We start from the raw sequence: 19,049 nt of genomic DNA, 5'->3' as shown, positions 1-19,049 counted from the left end.
TGTCAAACACCTGATGTATTCTCTTGAGGTGAAACAAACAATCGAGCAGTGTCATATTACCAAATACGTCAGCACCAAAGACAGGTGTAGGTTTGATGAATTGTGGCAAACAGCAAGACTGTTTAAACTTCAAACCTCCACTATAATTCCAGAATTCAACCTGATTTCATTATAAGTACAGAATAAACAACACGTCTAACATCTCTAGTTTCAAGGGGAGAAAATTATGGAAATAACTATCAGCCAATTGAGTCACCTGACTGACTCTACACTGTCCAGTACAGATTGACACGTTTGTCTCCAAGATTTCAGTAACAAGTCTGACAAGACATACACTAGATAATGGTACAGCATCAGACTGCATACGCAACAGCCACAAATAGAATAGAATAGAATATAGAATAGAATATTTTTATTCGCCTTTCAGTATTTTTCATACAATTGGCTTCGTCAAAGTTTACAATGGAGTACAGTTAGGTCAATAAACACTTATATACACAGAATTATTTAGCTTATTTAAGAATTGAAAACATTTATCACTTATCAAAAGCTTATATTATAATTAGTATTTCCTAGGAATTCTTCAATTGTATAGAATTCACTGCATTTTAACCAATTTTGCAATACACTCTTGAATTTATTAAATGGGGCTGTACGAGCTGAGTATGGTAACTTATTGAAAAATTTTATGCCCAAATGTTTATAGTTATTATGTACAGCAGCTAGCCTCGAGAAAGGAAAATCCAACAAGCGACTATTTCTAGTATTGTGTGTGTGTACATCACATCTCGCGCTAAATTTGTCCATATTTTCTTTAGCATACATTAAACAGTTATATATGTACATGCTAGGTACTGTCATTACATTGAGATATTTAAAGTGGTTTCTGCAGGAATCTCTGGGTGCTAATCCTAGTATACATCTGATGGTCTTCTTTTGCCATCTGAAAATACATTTAGCCCCCGAGGAATTAACCCAGAGCAAAATTCCATACTCCAGATGGGAATGGAAGAAAGCAAAATATGACTGGAGTAATAGCTGTTTGCTCACACTGTTTCTCAATTTGTACAGTAAAAAAAGTACATGGGCTAGTTTGATACACAGGTGATTGGTGTGTTCTTCCCAGGAGAGTTTTTGGTCTATGTGCAATCGAAGTAGTTTCACTGCTTTATTTTTACTTTTTGTAGCTTTTAGGTTAAAAATTATTTCTTCTGTTTTTGTATTGTTTATGCACAGTTGATTGGCCTGACACCAGTGACTAGTCATTTGCATTATTTCTCTGTTGTTATCCAGCACAGATTGTAAATTGTCACCTGAGGTTATTAGTGTTACATCGTCAGCGTACAGTATATTCTTACATGGAATATAATTTGAGAAATCGTTAATATAGACAATGAACAGGAAAGGCCCAAGAACCGAGCCTTGGGGTATTCCTCTTTTTATAGGGAGTATTGCTGATCTTTGTTTATTTGCATATACAAGCTGTAACCTATTGCTTAAATAAGATTTGAATAAGGTGAGTGGTATATCTTCAACACCATAGTATTCTAATTTTTTAATGATTATGTCATGAGACACTGAATCAAATGCTTTGCTTAAATCAATAAGTGTTCCAGATATATGCAGCCTCTTTTCATATGCTTCATATACGTTGTTCACCAAAGCTTCAGTTGCTTTTACAGTTGATAGGTGAGACCTGAATCCAAATTGCTGTTCATTTAGTAGTTTGTTGCTTTCAAAATAGCTGTATAGCTGCATATGCATACAATTTTCTATTATTTTGGATATGATTGGTACTATTGATATGGGTCTGTAGTTGTTTGGGAGGTTTTTATCACCTTTTTTATACATAGGTAGTGTAACTGTGAGCTTAAGACATTCTGGAAAAATTCCTTCATCTAGTACTCTGTTTGACAGTGAGAGAAGTGGCATTTTGATTTCCTTTGCTATACGCTTTATGATGAAATTACTGAGTCCATAATAATAGTCTTCTGTTTTGGAATTGCTTAGTTTGTTTATCGATTTGCAAATGTCATTTAGGGTGATAGGGGTCCAAGTAAATTTCTCACTAGTCTGTTTTGTATGAATGAGTAGTGTTTCTGCATCTGTGGTAGAATTATTGAGTGGAGTGGTGGTGGCACTATTTACAAAATAATCACTGAGTGTATCGCAGTCTATAGGGATGTTGTTTTCTTTATTGATGTTATTAATTTCCTGTTTTATGACTTTTCAAGCTGCTTAACATTTATTTTTGGAATTCAAAATATATTCATCATTTGCATTGCACTTAGCCCCTTTTATTTCTAATTTGTAAAGTTTTCTCATTTATGTAATTTGCCTTGTCTTGATCACTTTTTCCAGACTTATCCTTCAGAATTAGGAGTAGTATCCTAAGTTTGTTAAGTTTTGGAGTGTACCACTTGTTAGTAGGCCACTGCTTATGTGTGTTATTAGGATGTTGTCTTTTTGTTACAGTGGGGCACGCCTTTTCTACAATGTGCTTAATTTCTGTGAGGAAAATAGTAAAGCATTTGTCAGTTGTTTTATTATTATTAATTTTATGAGACCAATCAATTTCCTGTAATTCATTACTCATGTTATTTACATTGGATTCTCCTAGAAGTCTGTATGTTACTTGTCTTTCTTTAGGGTTGAGTTTTGTATTTTCTATTCGAAGCCATAGACCTGCATGATCTGATATTCCTAATTCTATTACATCACATTCAAGAGTATCTTTATATACATTACTAATTATGTTATCAAGACATGCATATTGTCTGGTGGGCTTTTCATTAAGACAGTAATAGTTCAGTGATTTCAGAGAATTAACCATATAGATAACATTTTTCTTCTTTGCCCTTATATCTATGTTAATATCCCCTACAATTATAATTTTATGTTGTTTATATTTGGACAACTGCAAAATTAGTGTGTTAATTTTTTCTATAAATATTATTTCATCAGATCTTGGAGTTCGATACACTGACACAATTACAATTTTTTGTGTGTGCATTACCATACCAGCTACTTCAAATATGCCTTCAAGGCACATTTTGCTAAGGTCTATTACTGAATAATCTAAATCTAGTTTGCTTTTAACATAGATTGACACTCCACCATGTGAAATGCTTCTTCTGCAACAGCTAGTAACTAGCAAATATCCTGGAGGAACACACAAGCCTATTTCAGACTCTTTCATCCAGTGTTCATTGATACACAATATACTGCAGTTAATTTTATCAAGCCATTACTGCAGTTCATTGATTTTACCACGAAGTGATTGTACATTTATATGTAAAAGGAGAACATTTTTATCTGCACAGAAAGGTATTTTGATGTCACAAGGTCTTGTATGTTCATTTATTTTCACCGATTGATCTAAAACAACACAGTTATCTGAATTAATTACTTTTCTGCATTTTTCCCTTATCGTGGTTTCTACCCTTCCTTCCCATGTAACGTTGTATTGCCTAAAAAAGGAGGTCCATAAGTGTCCATAGAAATAGTGTCTTTTAAAACTAGACAGTTGCGTTAGTGAATTTCGTTTATAATTTTGCTTATCTCGTGACAGAGTAATTTTTTACCCTGGTAATTCAGATGCTCACCATGTTCAGTGTGCAGATTTTTCGCCAGTCTGTTAATATCTGCTACATTGCATTTTGCGTAAGTAGAGCATAATTGTTTTATTCTAGCATTGGTTTTACGAATTTCTTTATTCACACACGCATTATACACGAGATCGTGTCTATGAGGTATCGTCACAACAACAGTGTTTTTCATCATATTTACGTTTAAAAAATCCCTCAAACCTGTTATGAACTTTCCGGCTTCGTTATGAGCTACGTCGTTGGCACCAGTCACACAAACAACAATGTCACTGTTCTTCAGTGTATTCCCGTGTTCTGAGACACCTTCAATAACGTTTTTGGTCTTCGCTCCGGGTTTCACGATGTCAGTTGCACACAGATCCGTATTCACTTCTTGTAAAATACTAGCTAGCTTTCTCCCGTGATTGTCAGCTAGAAAAAGCACATTGCATTTTTTTTGCCTGCTGCCTACGATTCCCGGTGGTTTTGATTTTACCGTTTGCAATTTTAATTTGATTTTCCTGTTGGATGTAATGTTTATTTTCGATGTTTACGAAGTTGCTGCTGTCTTCTGATAAAACACTGAACCTATTTGTGCATACGAGACCGGTTTTGTTTGATGAATTTTGTTGAGAGAAGGTTACTTTTTTACGCGCTTTGGTAGGCAGTTCTTGAGAAGCAGGGAAAATGTTTGAATGGTTTACACACTTTTGATCAGTATTTTCACTTGGAACTGTGTTTGAATTATTAACACACTTTTGGCCGTTATAGGCATTATTTTCCACTATTGCACTGTGACGGTTTGTGTACAGGAGCTTCAAATCATTAGTAGTTTTCCGTATTACATTTTTACCTGGTATTTTGCTTGATGCCGTTGCTTGTAACTCGCGGTTTTCGTTTTTGAGATTAGTGAGTTCTCGTGTCAAAGTGCTTATAACATTCTGGAGACTTATTAAGCGTTCATTTATCTTCTCGATTTCACCTTTACACTTTTCGCAGGCACCACTTTTTACAACATAACTGTAATTTTAGGAGCACTAATATTGTTCACATGTGCACTGGACGCCATCTTGACTCACAAAGGAAACCCTTATGTAAAAATGGAGCATTACTGTACTACCCCAAAGGAAGTGCGATAGAATCGCTGTGGTTCTTGATATACGTAAATGATTTTACGGATAGAGTGGGCAGCAGTCTGCACTTTCCGGTTGACGAGGCTGCGGTGTACAGTAAGATGTTGAAGTTGAGTGACTGTAGAAGGATACAAGATGACTTAGACAAAATTGCGTGCTAGTGTGACGAATGTCAGCTAGTGCTAAATGTAGAAAAATGTTATTTTGTATGAATAGGAAAAACAAGCCTGTAATGTTCATGTACAGCACTAGTAGCAGCCTGCTCGACACAGTCACGTAGTTTAAATATCTCGGTGTAACGTTGGAAAGCGATACGAAATGGAACGGGCGTGAGAGTACTGTGGTAGAGGAGGCGAATGGTTAACTTTGGCAGAATTTTAGGAAAGTATGGTTCATTTGTAAAGGAGACCACGTATAGGACATTGGTGTGACCTATTCTCAAATACTACTAGTGTGTTTGGGACCTGTGCCAGATCGGGTTAAAGGAAGACATCAAAGCAGTTCAGACGTGGGCTACTAGATTTGTTACTGACGGGTTTGAACGACGTCAGAGTATTGTGGAGGTGTCTCAGGAATTCAAATGGGAATCCCTGGAGAGAAGGTGATGTTCTTTTTCAGGAACACTATTGAGAAAATTTAGGGAACCAGCATTGGAAGCTGACTGCAGAACGATTCTACTGTTGCCAACATACATTGCGCACAAAGACAGCGAAGATAAGATACAAGAAACTAGGGCTCGTACAGAGCCTCCGATGTGATCGTTTTCCTCCTGCTCTGTTTGCAAGCAGAACAGGAAAGGAAATGGCTAGTAGTGGTTCAGAGTACCGCAATTGCTGTACGGTGGCGTGCGGAGTATCTGTGTTAATGTATGTGGGGTGGGCATAACAGTCACTTCTTATGGGTTGGTTTGTTTGTTAATGAAATCGGATACTGAGTGTTCATTAAAAGTAATTCGGGCAAAGTGTGTGCCATTGTGTCAACTCTGTGAAGAATTACATTCAGTGATTACGGAAGTGCCGTATTCTTACTGCACATCAAAGGAAAGTGACAAGTAATAGCCGTGCAATAAATATACGTGCCCTGATTTGTAATAAATTTTATGCTCCAGATTTTGAGAAAATTCCTTGCTATGTGGGGGTCTGCTGTGCCATTACCGCCAATTTGCAATTTGGTGGTGCCCTGTATACTGACACTTTGAATGTTTTCGTGATAGGTATCAGCCCGTGGAATGCGATGGTTCCCTTGAAGTATAAAAGTAATAAATCCAATCAGAAATTGAAGTATTACAATTTGTTACTCATTTCATTTCACCTCACTAACTTTATACCAGAAATTTCCACAGACACATACGTGCAAAGGCAGCTGCTAGACGAGCCACCTCTGTTGAGTTTTGTGTTCTCTTCAAATATTGCTCCGACTGTAACGGGCAGGCACACATGTAACGGTGATATGACATGTGTACACTCTGTCAGAATGCACGCTTGTGGATCTAAAATTCTGATGTCAAAATTAATAAAGTCAGCTGTTGCTAGATGTGTCATTAGTCATAAAAAGTTCTCTTCTGTAAAAATTTAAGAAATTGCTGGGTACCTGGCCTTATCCAGTTGAAAGCCACCATCGTAACTAATGAGTGCTTCCACCAAACGTATTTCCAATAATTCCTTAATAACTGAATCCGAGAAGGATCTCGTCGACACCATTTCCGTGGCAGAACAGTCCGTGGAATGTCCTGTGAAGATGCAGCGCTCGACTGTGGCTGACTTGCGGGTCTGTGAAAGGCGAGTACGGCGATTATGTTTGACACGTCTTTCAGGCACTGTGTGAGTTATCTTACCGTTGTAAGCTTTGCCATGCTGAGAGATACTGTGTAGATTCCAGAACTCCACAATCCCAGATTTACCTTTGCCGTGCCGAGAAGAGCTAAAGTAGTTGTAGGTGCACAGAAGGTTGCTTTTGACATAATGTTTCCTCCAGATCCTACTTAATTTTGACGATATATTGTCGAGATGGGGGGGAATGTGGCGGAGGTCGCTCGTGTAGTGCCTGCCTTTGTACGTGTCTCTCTGAGCCAATTTTCAGTGTGAAGTTAGAGATGTCAACTAACAATCTCCAGCACAAAATTATCACCTGAAGATAGTTGAATGGCTGTCGGCAGAAATATTGCTACGAGAAGTTGACGTTATCTGGCCGGGATCCCGAAACTTTACAGAATACACTTTATGCCAGGAAAATTTTGAAAATTGTGACGCGTGTTGTGTTTGCCTCGTATCTGTCGATATAACCGTTCAGGTTTTATTGTGATTGATTATCTGTGACAAATTTAATTAGAAAATGTTAGTGGAAGTGCAGTTAGAATGCCTATCTCCTATGCATTCTACACTTAACAAATTTCTGTTGATTTAACATTCTGCAACAGTGATACAATCTGCTCAAGAAAAAGCTTTATATCAGATCGTGCATCTTGCCTTATGTTTTGCTCTGAGTGGTTGACAGAGATGTGCTCTTTTTGTGTTTTTCTGTTCTCTGGCCTGTGTTTCAGTGAAATGAGTTGAGAATTGTTCCTGGGTTTGTCTCTGTTCAAGTTATTAATGTGCAGTCAGACGTAATTCTTGCATCTGCTGCCTCTTCTACTCATTCATTTTACATTACGAAATGAATTGTTAATGCTTCCTAGAAATTTCCAACCTCTGACATATGGTCTGTGTATGATAAATAAGTAAAAGACCAAAATGATTGTGAAGTGTCTGCAGAGAGATTTCTGTTTTTGTTATACCGCAATCTTGCAACGTCTACAAAAGTATTACAAACCACATAAAGTTATGGTACGTTCTTCGAGATCTGTAAAGTGCCATTGAGGGAAATGTGACATATACCAGATCATTACGTGTCGATGATAAAAATTTCAGGGACTGTGGAGAGGGGTAAACGTATAAATTTAAGAGAAGGATACCTGGTGCGGAAACAAGAGTCGAAAGTTATAAGTGAAAATTGTTACGCCATCTCTCACAGTAGACCTCTTCTATTGCAAGCTCTTTGCTTTCCATACTGTGAGAGGAAGTAGCATGGACCAAAACAAGGGAGAGAGAAAAAAAAAAAAAAAAAAAGAATCACTTAACACGGACTCGAAATTGTGTGCTGTAAGAGCTACGAGGACTTCTTCAGTAGGAGAGGCGAGTTTCACAGTAGCAAAGATGAAAAAGTTATTGTACCTCCATGTTTACTGGACATTTTTCTGTGTTTTTGGTACTGTGTGTGGGAGAGCGTACTTCTGCCACCTCTACACTGCCTTCCCGCTTACGCCCCTTTTTCTGTTCCGTTCATAAATGCTGCACGGGGGACAAGCTGCAGTATGAGCTGTAATTTCTTGGATTTTTTCAAGAGAGGTCTTTTGTGGGATGAGACGAGTGTGAGATTAAGTAATAGATCTCGTGAGATCAAGATTGGAAAATACACTTCTGGAATTTCAATAGCAAACTTCTCTCTGATCCACAGAGCACCTCTTGTAGGGCAAATTACTGTAGTTTGACAAACATCTCTATTATGCCCTTATGCTTATTTACATGCTATTAGTCTTTGTATCTTCTGTATCTATCAAGAGTCCCAGATTGATGAAAAAATGTGAGAATCGAACAAATGAGAGTTTTTTTGAGCTGTTTCCATTGTGGGTGAATTCCATTACCTATTGCTTCGTGCAGTGAATCTCTGTACTGCATCTGATTTTCGTACAGCCAGTTTAATGCAGTAGGTCGTACCAAAGAAGGTTTGCTCTGGGTGGGTACTCCCGCATAGTTCAGTCGTTACTATATTTGGTGAGTTATCGCCTATGTGGATAGATTGCTACTCACCTAATAAAGTGGCACCGGGCAGTGGACTGACATGTGGAAAGTATAGGAAACTGCTTGGCTTTTGAATAAAGATTTTACATTGGACCTGGAAATACCAACACAGTTTATCAATCACAGCTAAGGAATTATCTGCCTTACTTACCTGCCATTTTACTGCTCTACATTCCTTTATTTGGTGGTCAGTGAGTTACGTTCCCATACATATGAAAATCCATATTGTGTTTTGCTACAATTTGTTAAAATATTATGTAGTTCCAATTTTAGACCATCTTATCTAGACCAGAATAACAAATTGATGGACACTGGGGAACAGTTGGGCATTGGAAAAAGTAATTGCGCCAGTTTAGGGCGGGATACCTGTGTGCACAGTATTGTATGTTTTGTGACAATATCACTATTATAGTAGGCCATGTTATGAAACAGAGACGAAGGTGGTCATTGCTGACTGAAATCGGTAGTGAAAGCACTAAAAAGTTTTGTGATCATTGATGGAAATACAGGAAATTAATTCTACATATTTCACGTTAGATACATTCCCTGTTAGGGTGCAGTAGTGATTACATTTTGGAGGATCATAATGGCCATTTCCCTTTTCTGTGCACTTTCGCCACAAGCTTCAGGTGACGACAAATTTTACTGCTGTCGGCTGGCATAAAATGTGTCTGTGGCTGAAGCAGTCTACAGTATTCAGTCACGATCCTGTAACAGTTAAGCTGTGCTACTGCTATCAGCCTCGCACTGCTGGCGAGATGCAGAACATTTTGACTCGATCTTAGGTCAAAAATTCTTCACAGTATTACTTTTAAATTTTCTGTATTTTTGTGAAATATACATTTAGATTATTAGTGTAATGTCTTTTGATGGATACTTGTTATGGAGCGTCCTCACTTTTTGCAGTGATATTTTAAATGACTGATCTGCTGAAACCACCTGAGCCACTAATTATTCTGTTTCAGTGTCTGACTATGGTAAAATTTATTGTTAAAAGAAATGTAGTCAGTGCTGCTCTGTAGTGAGCTATAGACAATCTGTTATGTAAAACTAGCACATCCACAGAAAGATAAAGAAGAATTGGAGCACTTGAATTATCAGCTGCAATTGTTGCCCACAGTTGTCTGCGGGAGTTGCCTTCCGAGCTGCCGGACTGAAATGACAGTGAGCAGACGCTAACAGAACTGAAGCACTGACCGAGCCCACTATGTGATTATTGTTGCTACAGTAGCTCTCGTGCAAACAACAACCTGTCAACCACTTTGTTTTTTTGATCTCAGCTTCGATAGATAACAAAAATCTCGAATGTTGAACACACAGCAGACTTTGTGCTTTATCAGTTTTTCAAAATCTCGTTCCTTTATTTCGTACAGTTTCAGTAGTACTCGACAAAAAATGTATCTCGGAATTCTCCGATACACGTACAGGGGTGCCGAAGCGACGGAGCAGTACCGGATCGTCGAAGTTCTACTGCGCGGCCTGCGACCGGCACTTCACAACGGCTTACAATTTGGCAAAGCACGCCCGCTCGAACAGGCACGTGGCGCGTGCCATGGCGCGCCTGCCGATGGTGGGTGTGGAGCAGAACCCGGGGCCGAGTGGAGGCGGGAAGCTGCAGACTGGGGCTACGTCCCCGCGTTCGGAGGTGGAGGCGGACGAGCGGCCGCAGGTCGCAGCATCCGGTGTCGGAGTCGGAGGAGGAGTGGCGCAGCTGGCACCGACTGCGGAACGACTGCCCGCGACGGCGGCGAATGCCACGTCTGCAGATAGCTCACTCGCAGACGTCGCGGAGGAGTCCGAGGGGGAAATCCTCCGCAACCAGGTGAGGGGCAATTGTACAGTGTCAGTGCAGTGGTAGAGTACCATTTTTCAAACTTTCTTATTGGAATTGAGAAGGGTATTGGATAATTGCATAAATGTCGTCATGGCATTCTCGAGACCGAGGAGTAAAGAAAGGTCTTTAATTTAAAACCTGTACGTTTCGTTGTAAACTAGCTACCACTCGGTAACTGATCTATCCCAGTCTTACTGTAAATGGGGAAAAGGATTGAAATGGGTCTGTAGTATACCTGAGCCTAGTTTATTACACATTTTTGAAAGAATAAGTACAGCACACTTAGATTACAAAATAAAATCTTTAACCTATACCTTTTAATGGTAGTTACTACAAAAATCGATTATTTGCTATGTTCTTAGTGCCAGTTCCTGCTGCACAAATACTATGGGCTCAACACCAGTTTTGTTGATTACAAATTGTGTTTTTCTTCCATTCCGTTCCCACCCACACTCCTGTTCTAGGAGTCAAATGTCTGTCAAACCCTTCGTATCTCTCGCCAAATGGTATTCTTTAATTGAAGTCCAGTACACGGCTTATTGATGTACACCTCGTTCTTGAGAAAGCCCAACGGAAAATGTAATGTGGCCTAAGATCGGGAGAGTTAAGCAGCCAGTTAACATTTCCTCTGTTAGATGCCACCACCCCCAGAAGAACTTCCTTACTTCAGCAATACATATATTCCAAGTGTGAGCTGTCGCACCACCTTGGCAAAAACCAAACTTTCAGACTATTTGTGCCACAGCACCAAAGTGCCGGGACGAGAAATTTGTCCGACGTGTTCGGAAAATGCTCGGAGTTCACAGTGACAGCTCCCCCATTTTCTTCTGAGAAATATGGCACTACGATACCTCAAAGAGATGAGGTGCTGTGACGTCGTATATCCCTAATCCGATGCACAATGTAACTCGTGTAACAATGCAGTGGGTGCCGTCGCAGGACGACAGTTTTGTGTGTTAACTTTGCCGTCAGGAAAAAATTAGCCTCATCTCACATTAAAATCACAATCTCTTTTTCATCTTCCAACATCTCTCTCTTTACTTCAGCAAAACATCTCCTCACAAAATATTGAGATCTCAACTCCTGAACAGTTGCAATTTTGTAAGGAGAAAAGTATAGACTGTGATCCAATATACGGAATGTGTTGTCTTGCAGATCGGTTGGGGCTCTGTCGAACTGCTTAATGCGCATTGCACAACTTCAGTATTCTAAGGTGCGAGGCTGTCTTTGAGCCGACTTCAGTCGATTCCCCCCCTCCCCTTCCTCTTCCCCTCACACTCACACCTTTCCTGTCCCTTCCCTCCAATGCAGAACAGTTTTCACGAATGTTTGTTACTTGTATCAGAAATGTATTGGGGGTTATTGGAATTGCAGCATTATGTGGAACATGAAACTTCCTATCAGTGATGTTTATAGAATCTGCATTTTTAAATACCCTCTCTATGACAAGCACATGTTGTTGCACAGTCCACATTGCATTTTAACTAAACAGCTATTGCAGGTGAAAACAGTGAGCCCAAGTGCACCCCTCCATGACTCGATTCAAGAAGTCGGTTAAAGTAGCCCACCCTCCAAGTCGACTGTAATCGTAGCTGTTTTATTGCTCAGTATCGTACAATAATTGTGTCTTGTTAATGTATTGTAATTATCTTTATTCATTACACTTACTTCTTCATTGTTTTTCACAAACGGAATTAGTTTAAGGACTTAAAATGAGTATGCAGTTGATGAATTATACTTGATGAAGTAGTGCCTACAACACTGAAACCTAAATATCCTATCTGTGTAGACGGCGGGTGCCTCACCACAAATTTCTACCCCGTATTGCAAAAGCGAGTGGATTAAAGACAGGAAGCACTATTACGTTTGAGACATTTGAGCATGGTAATGTTGCAACTAATCTTTTCACTCGTGCTCATGCTCTCTCCACGTAAGATGTTCACCAATCACAGTGACTAAAAATTTATCTGATGTTTGAGCTGTAGCAATGATTCAATATTTGTGTCCACTTCAACTTTGCTATAATTTAACCAAAACTTCACCATAACCATCTCTTCTTTATTCAGTGTAAGTTTATTCACGATTAGATATTATAAGGGCTGAACGAAGTTATATTTATTGTTTCACAGTGCTAGCTGTTCTGTACAGTCCCAACTAACAAACGATGTATCGTCAGCATTGTTTACTAGCTCTGAATTTTGTGGCTGTGTTATTTCATTACTTTATACGAGAAATGAAAAGTCCAAGAATGCTTCTGTGGGATACTCCAGTCTCGTATTTCAATTTTACCATTATGGCCCTGTCTTCATTTTTACAACATAACATAGCACACTGTAATTTTGATGATTTGGTACTGCACTATTCACAGAATCGAAAGCCTTTAACAAATGTAGAAAAGTCCAACTAGTTTGTTTTCTCTATACAGTCTGTTTAGCAAGTCTTGGGAAAACCTTGCCACTGCTTTCATTGTGGATTTTCCTTACGGGGTCTGTGCTGCAGGCTGTTTTTTAGTTTTTATTTTCAGAGGAAATATTTCATTTGTCTGGAATTGTTCTTTCCATTAACAAGCATTCGAGGCCTGTAATTATTTATATCAATGGTTGCACCCTTTCTGTACTCTGGTTGTATCTCAGTAGGAGAGTTCTGTGGGCAATTGAGTAGTTTTGTGTTAGTGGGTTTGGTTCTGTCTTGGTTTGTTATTCTGGCATTGTTAGTTGTTGGGTCAGTTTCACAGGTATACTTTCTGTTTAAGCCAACTTCAGTGTTTTTTTAAGTAGACGTGTTGTTTATGGTCACATAATTTTAGGTCATAATATTAAATAATCACCAAATGTTTTGTTTTCACTGGAATACAGGGTATCTCAAAAGAAAGTTCATGTGTCACAATGAAATTGAGGTTGAAGTCTCCCAACAAAATCTTTATTTACTACTGAAGACAGCTTGGCATATAGATACTGGGATAGCTGCCACTTCACTATGGATGTTTTGTTTCAGTTGCACTAGAGAAGTCAGGCTATTGACATACACCTTAGATTTGACATGTCCCATAAGAAAAAAATCCATTGGGCTCAAATCTGTATTGCTTGGTAGCCAATGTGTGTCATGTCTCATGGACATAAATTTGCCAGGAAAAATTTCACAGACTCGCAGCATAGACGCGTTGGACGTGTGTGCTGTGGCTCCGTCTTCCTGACTAGTATTCTTTCGTTATAACCAGGAAGAATTTGCAACTCTGGCACCAAAAAGTCATTTAACATTATCACACAATGTTCCGAATTCACTGTAACTGGACGACCGCTCTCGTCCTCGAGAAAGTATGAGCAGATTATTCCTCAATCGAGCTGATACTGCATCACGTACAGTGACTTTTGGCAAGTGACGGGGGTTTTTGTACTTCTGTTGAGAATATGTTGCAGTCCAGTAGCGGCAATTTTGCTTTTTGACAAGAACATTCGGGTGAAAATGAGCCTCGTCAGAAAATAAGATATTGTTAAATGAAGGGTACTCAGTCGCATTATTAATGAACTGTGGCCTGTGTCTAGATCCTGAGGCCTTAATTCTTCCACCAAAGGCATTTTGTAAGGTTTCAGTTTAAGATAGTTTTGCAGAATTCTGTGCAGTGACAATCTATGCATATTTAAAGAACTTGCGTTCTTAAGAGTGGAGAGATTAGGATCATCACTTACAGACCAATTTACAATTTCCACATATTCGACCTTTCTCGGTGACCCTGGTCACAGGAATGTCGGTTCGGTTAGTGTCGAACCTGTCTCCTCGAATGTTTTGATACGTTTCAGATAAGGGGAGCACTCGGAGCCTCATTTGTATTATGCAGTCCTCAATCACTGCAAAATTTCCTCCATGCTGCAGTCGCCAGATCTTAATTTTTGTAAACTTCTCACACACAGAATTCGCTCCTGGGAAGTGCTCCACATTGACTGAATTCCTAAAGTGACGATCGTATCCCCCACACTCCTCTGATATGCAGCACATGCACAGAAAGCTCCTAAAAAATAAACTCTCTTTTGAGACACCCTGCTCTTATTACTTTTTAAATATATATTAATGAGGTGCCAATTTTTTTAACAAAACTTTAACATTATTCATTATGACATTTTTAAATAAACAATGAAAATAAAAAAAATGGACATATAAAGTAAGATTGTGCATCAAATTCTTAAACATGTGGAGAGATACATATACATTTCTCTAATCTGTAAAGCTGGAGCTTTACGGCAGTACGAGTGTGTCCCAGGATAAATTTATTAGCGGGTTAAAAAATTATTAGGTCTGTGAAATTTTAAATTCTTCAGTGCAATTAAGTATACAGTAATAATAAGTATAATATAAGTGGATAGATAAAAAAAATCTACTCACGAACAGGAAAAAACATTTGAAAGTTAAGAAAGTGTGCAAGCTCTCAGAGCCAGTGGCTCGTCATCCTGGCGGAAGTGTCGAAGGGGAAGGAAGAGGGACGAAGGAAAATGATTGGTAGGGAAATCGGAAGACTTACGGAAAAGTCACTCAGAACACCGAGTCTGGGGAGACTTACAGGACAGGACGAGGAGGGAAGACGGATTGTGGGGAACTTCACCAGACGAGATTTGAAAACGTGTGAGCTTAAAGGTGGAAGATAGGGTAATTTATGCAAGAGTTAATGAGAGTGGAATGCAGAGTGCTACGTGTGGCGGACAGGTGGAGGTGTCTATTTTTGTCCCACTCCACCTGTGTACCACTTACAATGCACGGAGCATCCCAGTCTTGTTCACTCTTGCACAATGTTTTGCTAGCAATGTCAGTATTGCTTATTACCCTGCCTTCCACCTTTAAACTTACAAGTTTTCAAATCTCATCTGCTGCAGTCTTCAACAATTAGTCTTTCCTTCTGACTCTGTCCGGCATGTCTCCCCTGACCCAGGGTTCCGAACTTTTCTTCTGTAGCAGTCCCCGTTTCCAACATTAAGTTTTCCACCTTCACCAGCTCTGTTATGGATAACACACCCAACTGCTCATAAATGTGACAGTTTACCACACATGTTCCAAAGGCTAAACAGAGCACCCCTCAAACCCCAAAAGCACACACTTGAAATATAGATAATCAAACAAATTCCTCTTGAAAATGGATACAAAACAGACACCATAAACACACTCAACAAGAAGATAAAAATGAAAGGTCAAGGTGGTCACCACCTACGCAAGTGCTCACCTAAAGCGTCTGATAACACCGGTGTAAACACACAAACAGTAAGGAAGACCATACTGTGTATGAAAAAAAGAAGGATGGTATGCACTAACATATAATAATAATAAAATAGTATGTGGATTTGGAAGTATTGTGAAGAAACGAGGGTTCCCAGTAGTGTACAGTAGAAAAACTAAGGTCAGGCAATGAAACTCCAGACAAATTTCATACAACAGGAATACGTGAACTCACGTGCAGCTCCTATCAGTCACAGTATGTGTGACAAGCTTTCAGGAATTTCTGAACAAGGTTCACAGTACACTTGAGAACTGTGAATAATGACACCACAGAACCCATAATAAATGGAAACTACCACCCCACAAATCTATCGTAACTGATCTACGTATTCTGAAACACGGCAACAACTGACACCGTAAATTAACATTAGAAGAAAACTATTACGTATGAAAGGTTCTAGTTGAAGGCAAAAACAATAAATGAAAACACAACACTCTGCAAAAATACTTTCTTCACTGCTTTAAGAGAAAGTACACAGGACACAGAACAGAAATAACACACGGAAATGTTTCACGTCTCGCTTTTCTAGTGGAGGTGACAGGAACGGGCCGTTGAAACTGTCCATTAGTCGACCTGCAGCTCCTGTATTTTACTAGATTTTCCAATTCTCTCAAGTTTTCCACGGTCACCGTACAATATCGATGCCGTGCAGTGTCCTTGAACTGTGAACCGGCATTTCAGCTGTGGACTACAATCCACTGCGTCGGTGGTGCTGAAAGAGAAATTGAACTCTGTGTATTTTCTATAACGTATAATCCTAACTTCCCCTCATTGGTAGACTGCACCACTTCTCCATATTGATAGACTGTGTAACTTCTCATTGTAGACTACATAGGCTTAATATTAAAGCTAGATGTTTCCGTGAGTGCTACTCACAAAAGACTAGACAATTTTTACAATAAAATCGGAGCCACGAGTATCATTTCGACGACGATTCCGTTGACATTGTGGAGGTCGCGTGTGCTCCGCGCCCTTCACTCGTGGCCCCACAGAGCAATCGACTTCATCCATTAGGCACACTGCCAGTCAGCAGCCCTAATCGCCGACAGCAGAGGACTCCGATCTGCATAAACCTTCAGACACTTTCTGAAAATGGGCTGCTTCCAACTTAATCCCCAACAAATGCACGCATTCTTGCTTGCCCCCCTCCTCGTCCCTCTGCACACACATGCGAGCAGGGATTGTGGTGGGTTATGTAGCCTCGTGCTTGGGTTATGTAGCCTCGTGCTGTTTCAGCCGTGAGCAGTAGCTGCCCCGTAGGCGGACAGCTCTGGAAAGACTGTGGGGTAGTGGGTGTAATGCATTTGGCTCCCTCGGCAATGGCCCACCCCTCTCATCCCCAGGCCGTACTAGGTCACTGTACAGCTTGCCCCCTTCTTCATCATACACACAACCAGTAGGAATTAAAGCGGAAACTACAATCGATACGAGATGTCTGTCCTTGCTGCAACTCTCTTCTGCCATCCAATCGAGTGATTTGGTGGTGATCTTGCTTTATGCCACCCCTAATCGACAGCACAGTGGCTAAATACCTTCACAGTACTTGAACTAATGTGAAACCAAACTCAGAAGGTCGTACGTGGAGTCTGAAGTGCACACTGTACACGTGCAGCAGAATGACATTATTGGCCAGAATGTCAAACAATACACTGCACATAGCCACGTCACTCACCTTCTTATGTCCACACATTTATATCAGTAGGATGAAACAAACCGTGTAGCACTAGCTTGGTTGTAAATGACGACTTACAGCAGTGACTGAAACTTAGTCAGTATTACAATATGATGATGCTGCAAACTGGGCAACATTTTATGCACCTGACACTGTTTAAAAACAGAGAGGATTTTATTCAATCCACTAGTGTGCACTAATTGCGAAATTTGCTTGTTGGAATATTACAGATATATTGATAACAATAGTAGAAAATAACTTTAAATACCTAATACTTTTCTCCGGGATTTGGCAAGGAATTCGAGAAATTTCTGTCGTTTGGGATTTACATATATCCATCTCTAAGGGAACGGTACTTTACAGGGTGTAGATGTGGTGTACTGTGTGGGTCCGCATTATCTCGTCAGACTGCTGCACGGAGATGTGTTTGGGATCGTCGCGAGGACACTACAAAAGGATAAAGTCAGAGTATTGCCGAGGCGTGCTGCTAGATATTTTTTACCGATAGGTTTGATCGACACTCGAATATCACGGAGACGTTTCGTGAAATCGAATCCTCGGAGGAAATGTGACGTTATTTACACGAAACACTGTCGAGAGAATTTGGAGAAAAGGCATTTGCAGCTGACCGCAGAAAAATTCTATGCCACCAGTGCACATTTTTCGTAAAGACCGTGAAGGCTGGACGAGATAAATTGGGCCTCGTACAGAGGCGTGGGGACAGTCGTTTTTATCTCGTCCGATTTGTGAGTTGTGCGGGAAAGGAAACGACTAGTACCTTCCGGCGTGCACCGTACGGTGGCTGGCGTAGTATACACGTAGGTGTAGATGTAGAAGTTAGCCTGGTGTACTCGAGTACCGGGGCTGTGGAGCTGACTGGGGTGCTGTTGCTAGGAATCCGGATGGGAGCGCCGCGTGTCGATCCATATGAGCCTGTGCGAGATCCTGCGAGCCAAGGGCGACGACGCCGTCAAGGACCCGGCCACGCCCCTCGCAGACTCCGCAACGGCGACAGAAATCACGACCGCGGGCGCCACCCGCGCGGACAGCGTGGCGAGCTCTGCGGACGACCCGCCGCTCAGCACCAGTGACGATACCACTGCGTCTTTCAAGGTCGGTTGTTCTCTGCGCCACGCGACTCGGTACCATAACATTGTGTGTGACTGTGTGCAGACCTACGGTCGTAATGCCTGTAGGGCTGCAAAGTTTGCAGTCAAGAGACGAGTCTGTTGTAGCTGTGTGCAGGTACTACTATAGCTGGCTCGAGTCTGTTACTAAACTGGAACGAGGTTAAAAAGATCTGTTATTACTGGGTGTTCTTTGTAGGTGTTCTTAGGTGCATTTTTGTGTTTCAGCAGATGTTCGGTTTAGTATGTAGATTCCAGTCACCCCCTCGTAAATAACATTTTTCACATATTCTGTGTGACACTCTCGAGTCGGTGGAAGACGTCTATCCATTTTTTGTCGGGGGCAAAATGTTTGCACAACTGGGGTAGCAGTGAGAATTTGGATTGAGGAGTCGGGCGGGCCACGGTGATCCGTGCAGTTGTGCGAACCACTGTGCTGATGTGGCTCGGTGGCTGATGCACCCGCCTGCGTAGTAGACAGGAGGCCTGTGTAAGATTCCCAGCCTTCGTACAAATTTGCCCTTGCCACTGCAGTTCAAATATGTGAAAGACACATTCTGTTCCTCTGGGGAGAGAGGGGGGGTATATGTTACAAGAAAC

The 19,049-nt window shown here is 40.5% G+C and overlaps 1 protein-coding gene across 7 annotated transcripts in view; it reads left to right on the top strand.

Annotated features, from left to right (window-relative positions):
- LOC126295258 (uncharacterized) overlaps nt 1-19,049 on the top strand; it is a 181,151-nt gene that overhangs the window by 88,198 nt on the left and 73,904 nt on the right. For 5 of the 7 annotated variants that reach the window (XM_049987665.1, XM_049987664.1, XM_049987660.1 and 2 more), the window contains 2 exons: nt 9,984-10,378; nt 18,217-18,435. In XM_049987665.1, coding sequence (XP_049843622.1) covers nt 9,984-10,378; nt 18,217-18,435 — 614 coding nt within the window. The remainder of the gene's footprint in view (nt 1-9,983; nt 10,379-18,216; nt 18,436-19,049) is intronic. The other 2 variants (XM_049987663.1, XM_049987662.1) reach the window with 1 other exon arrangement.

Source organism: Schistocerca gregaria, chromosome 11, assembly GCF_023897955.1.
Source record: "Schistocerca gregaria isolate iqSchGreg1 chromosome 11, iqSchGreg1.2, whole genome shotgun sequence".
NCBI lineage: Eukaryota > Metazoa > Arthropoda > Insecta > Orthoptera > Acrididae > Schistocerca > Schistocerca gregaria.
This window is presented reverse-complemented; position numbering and strand designations above follow the sequence as displayed.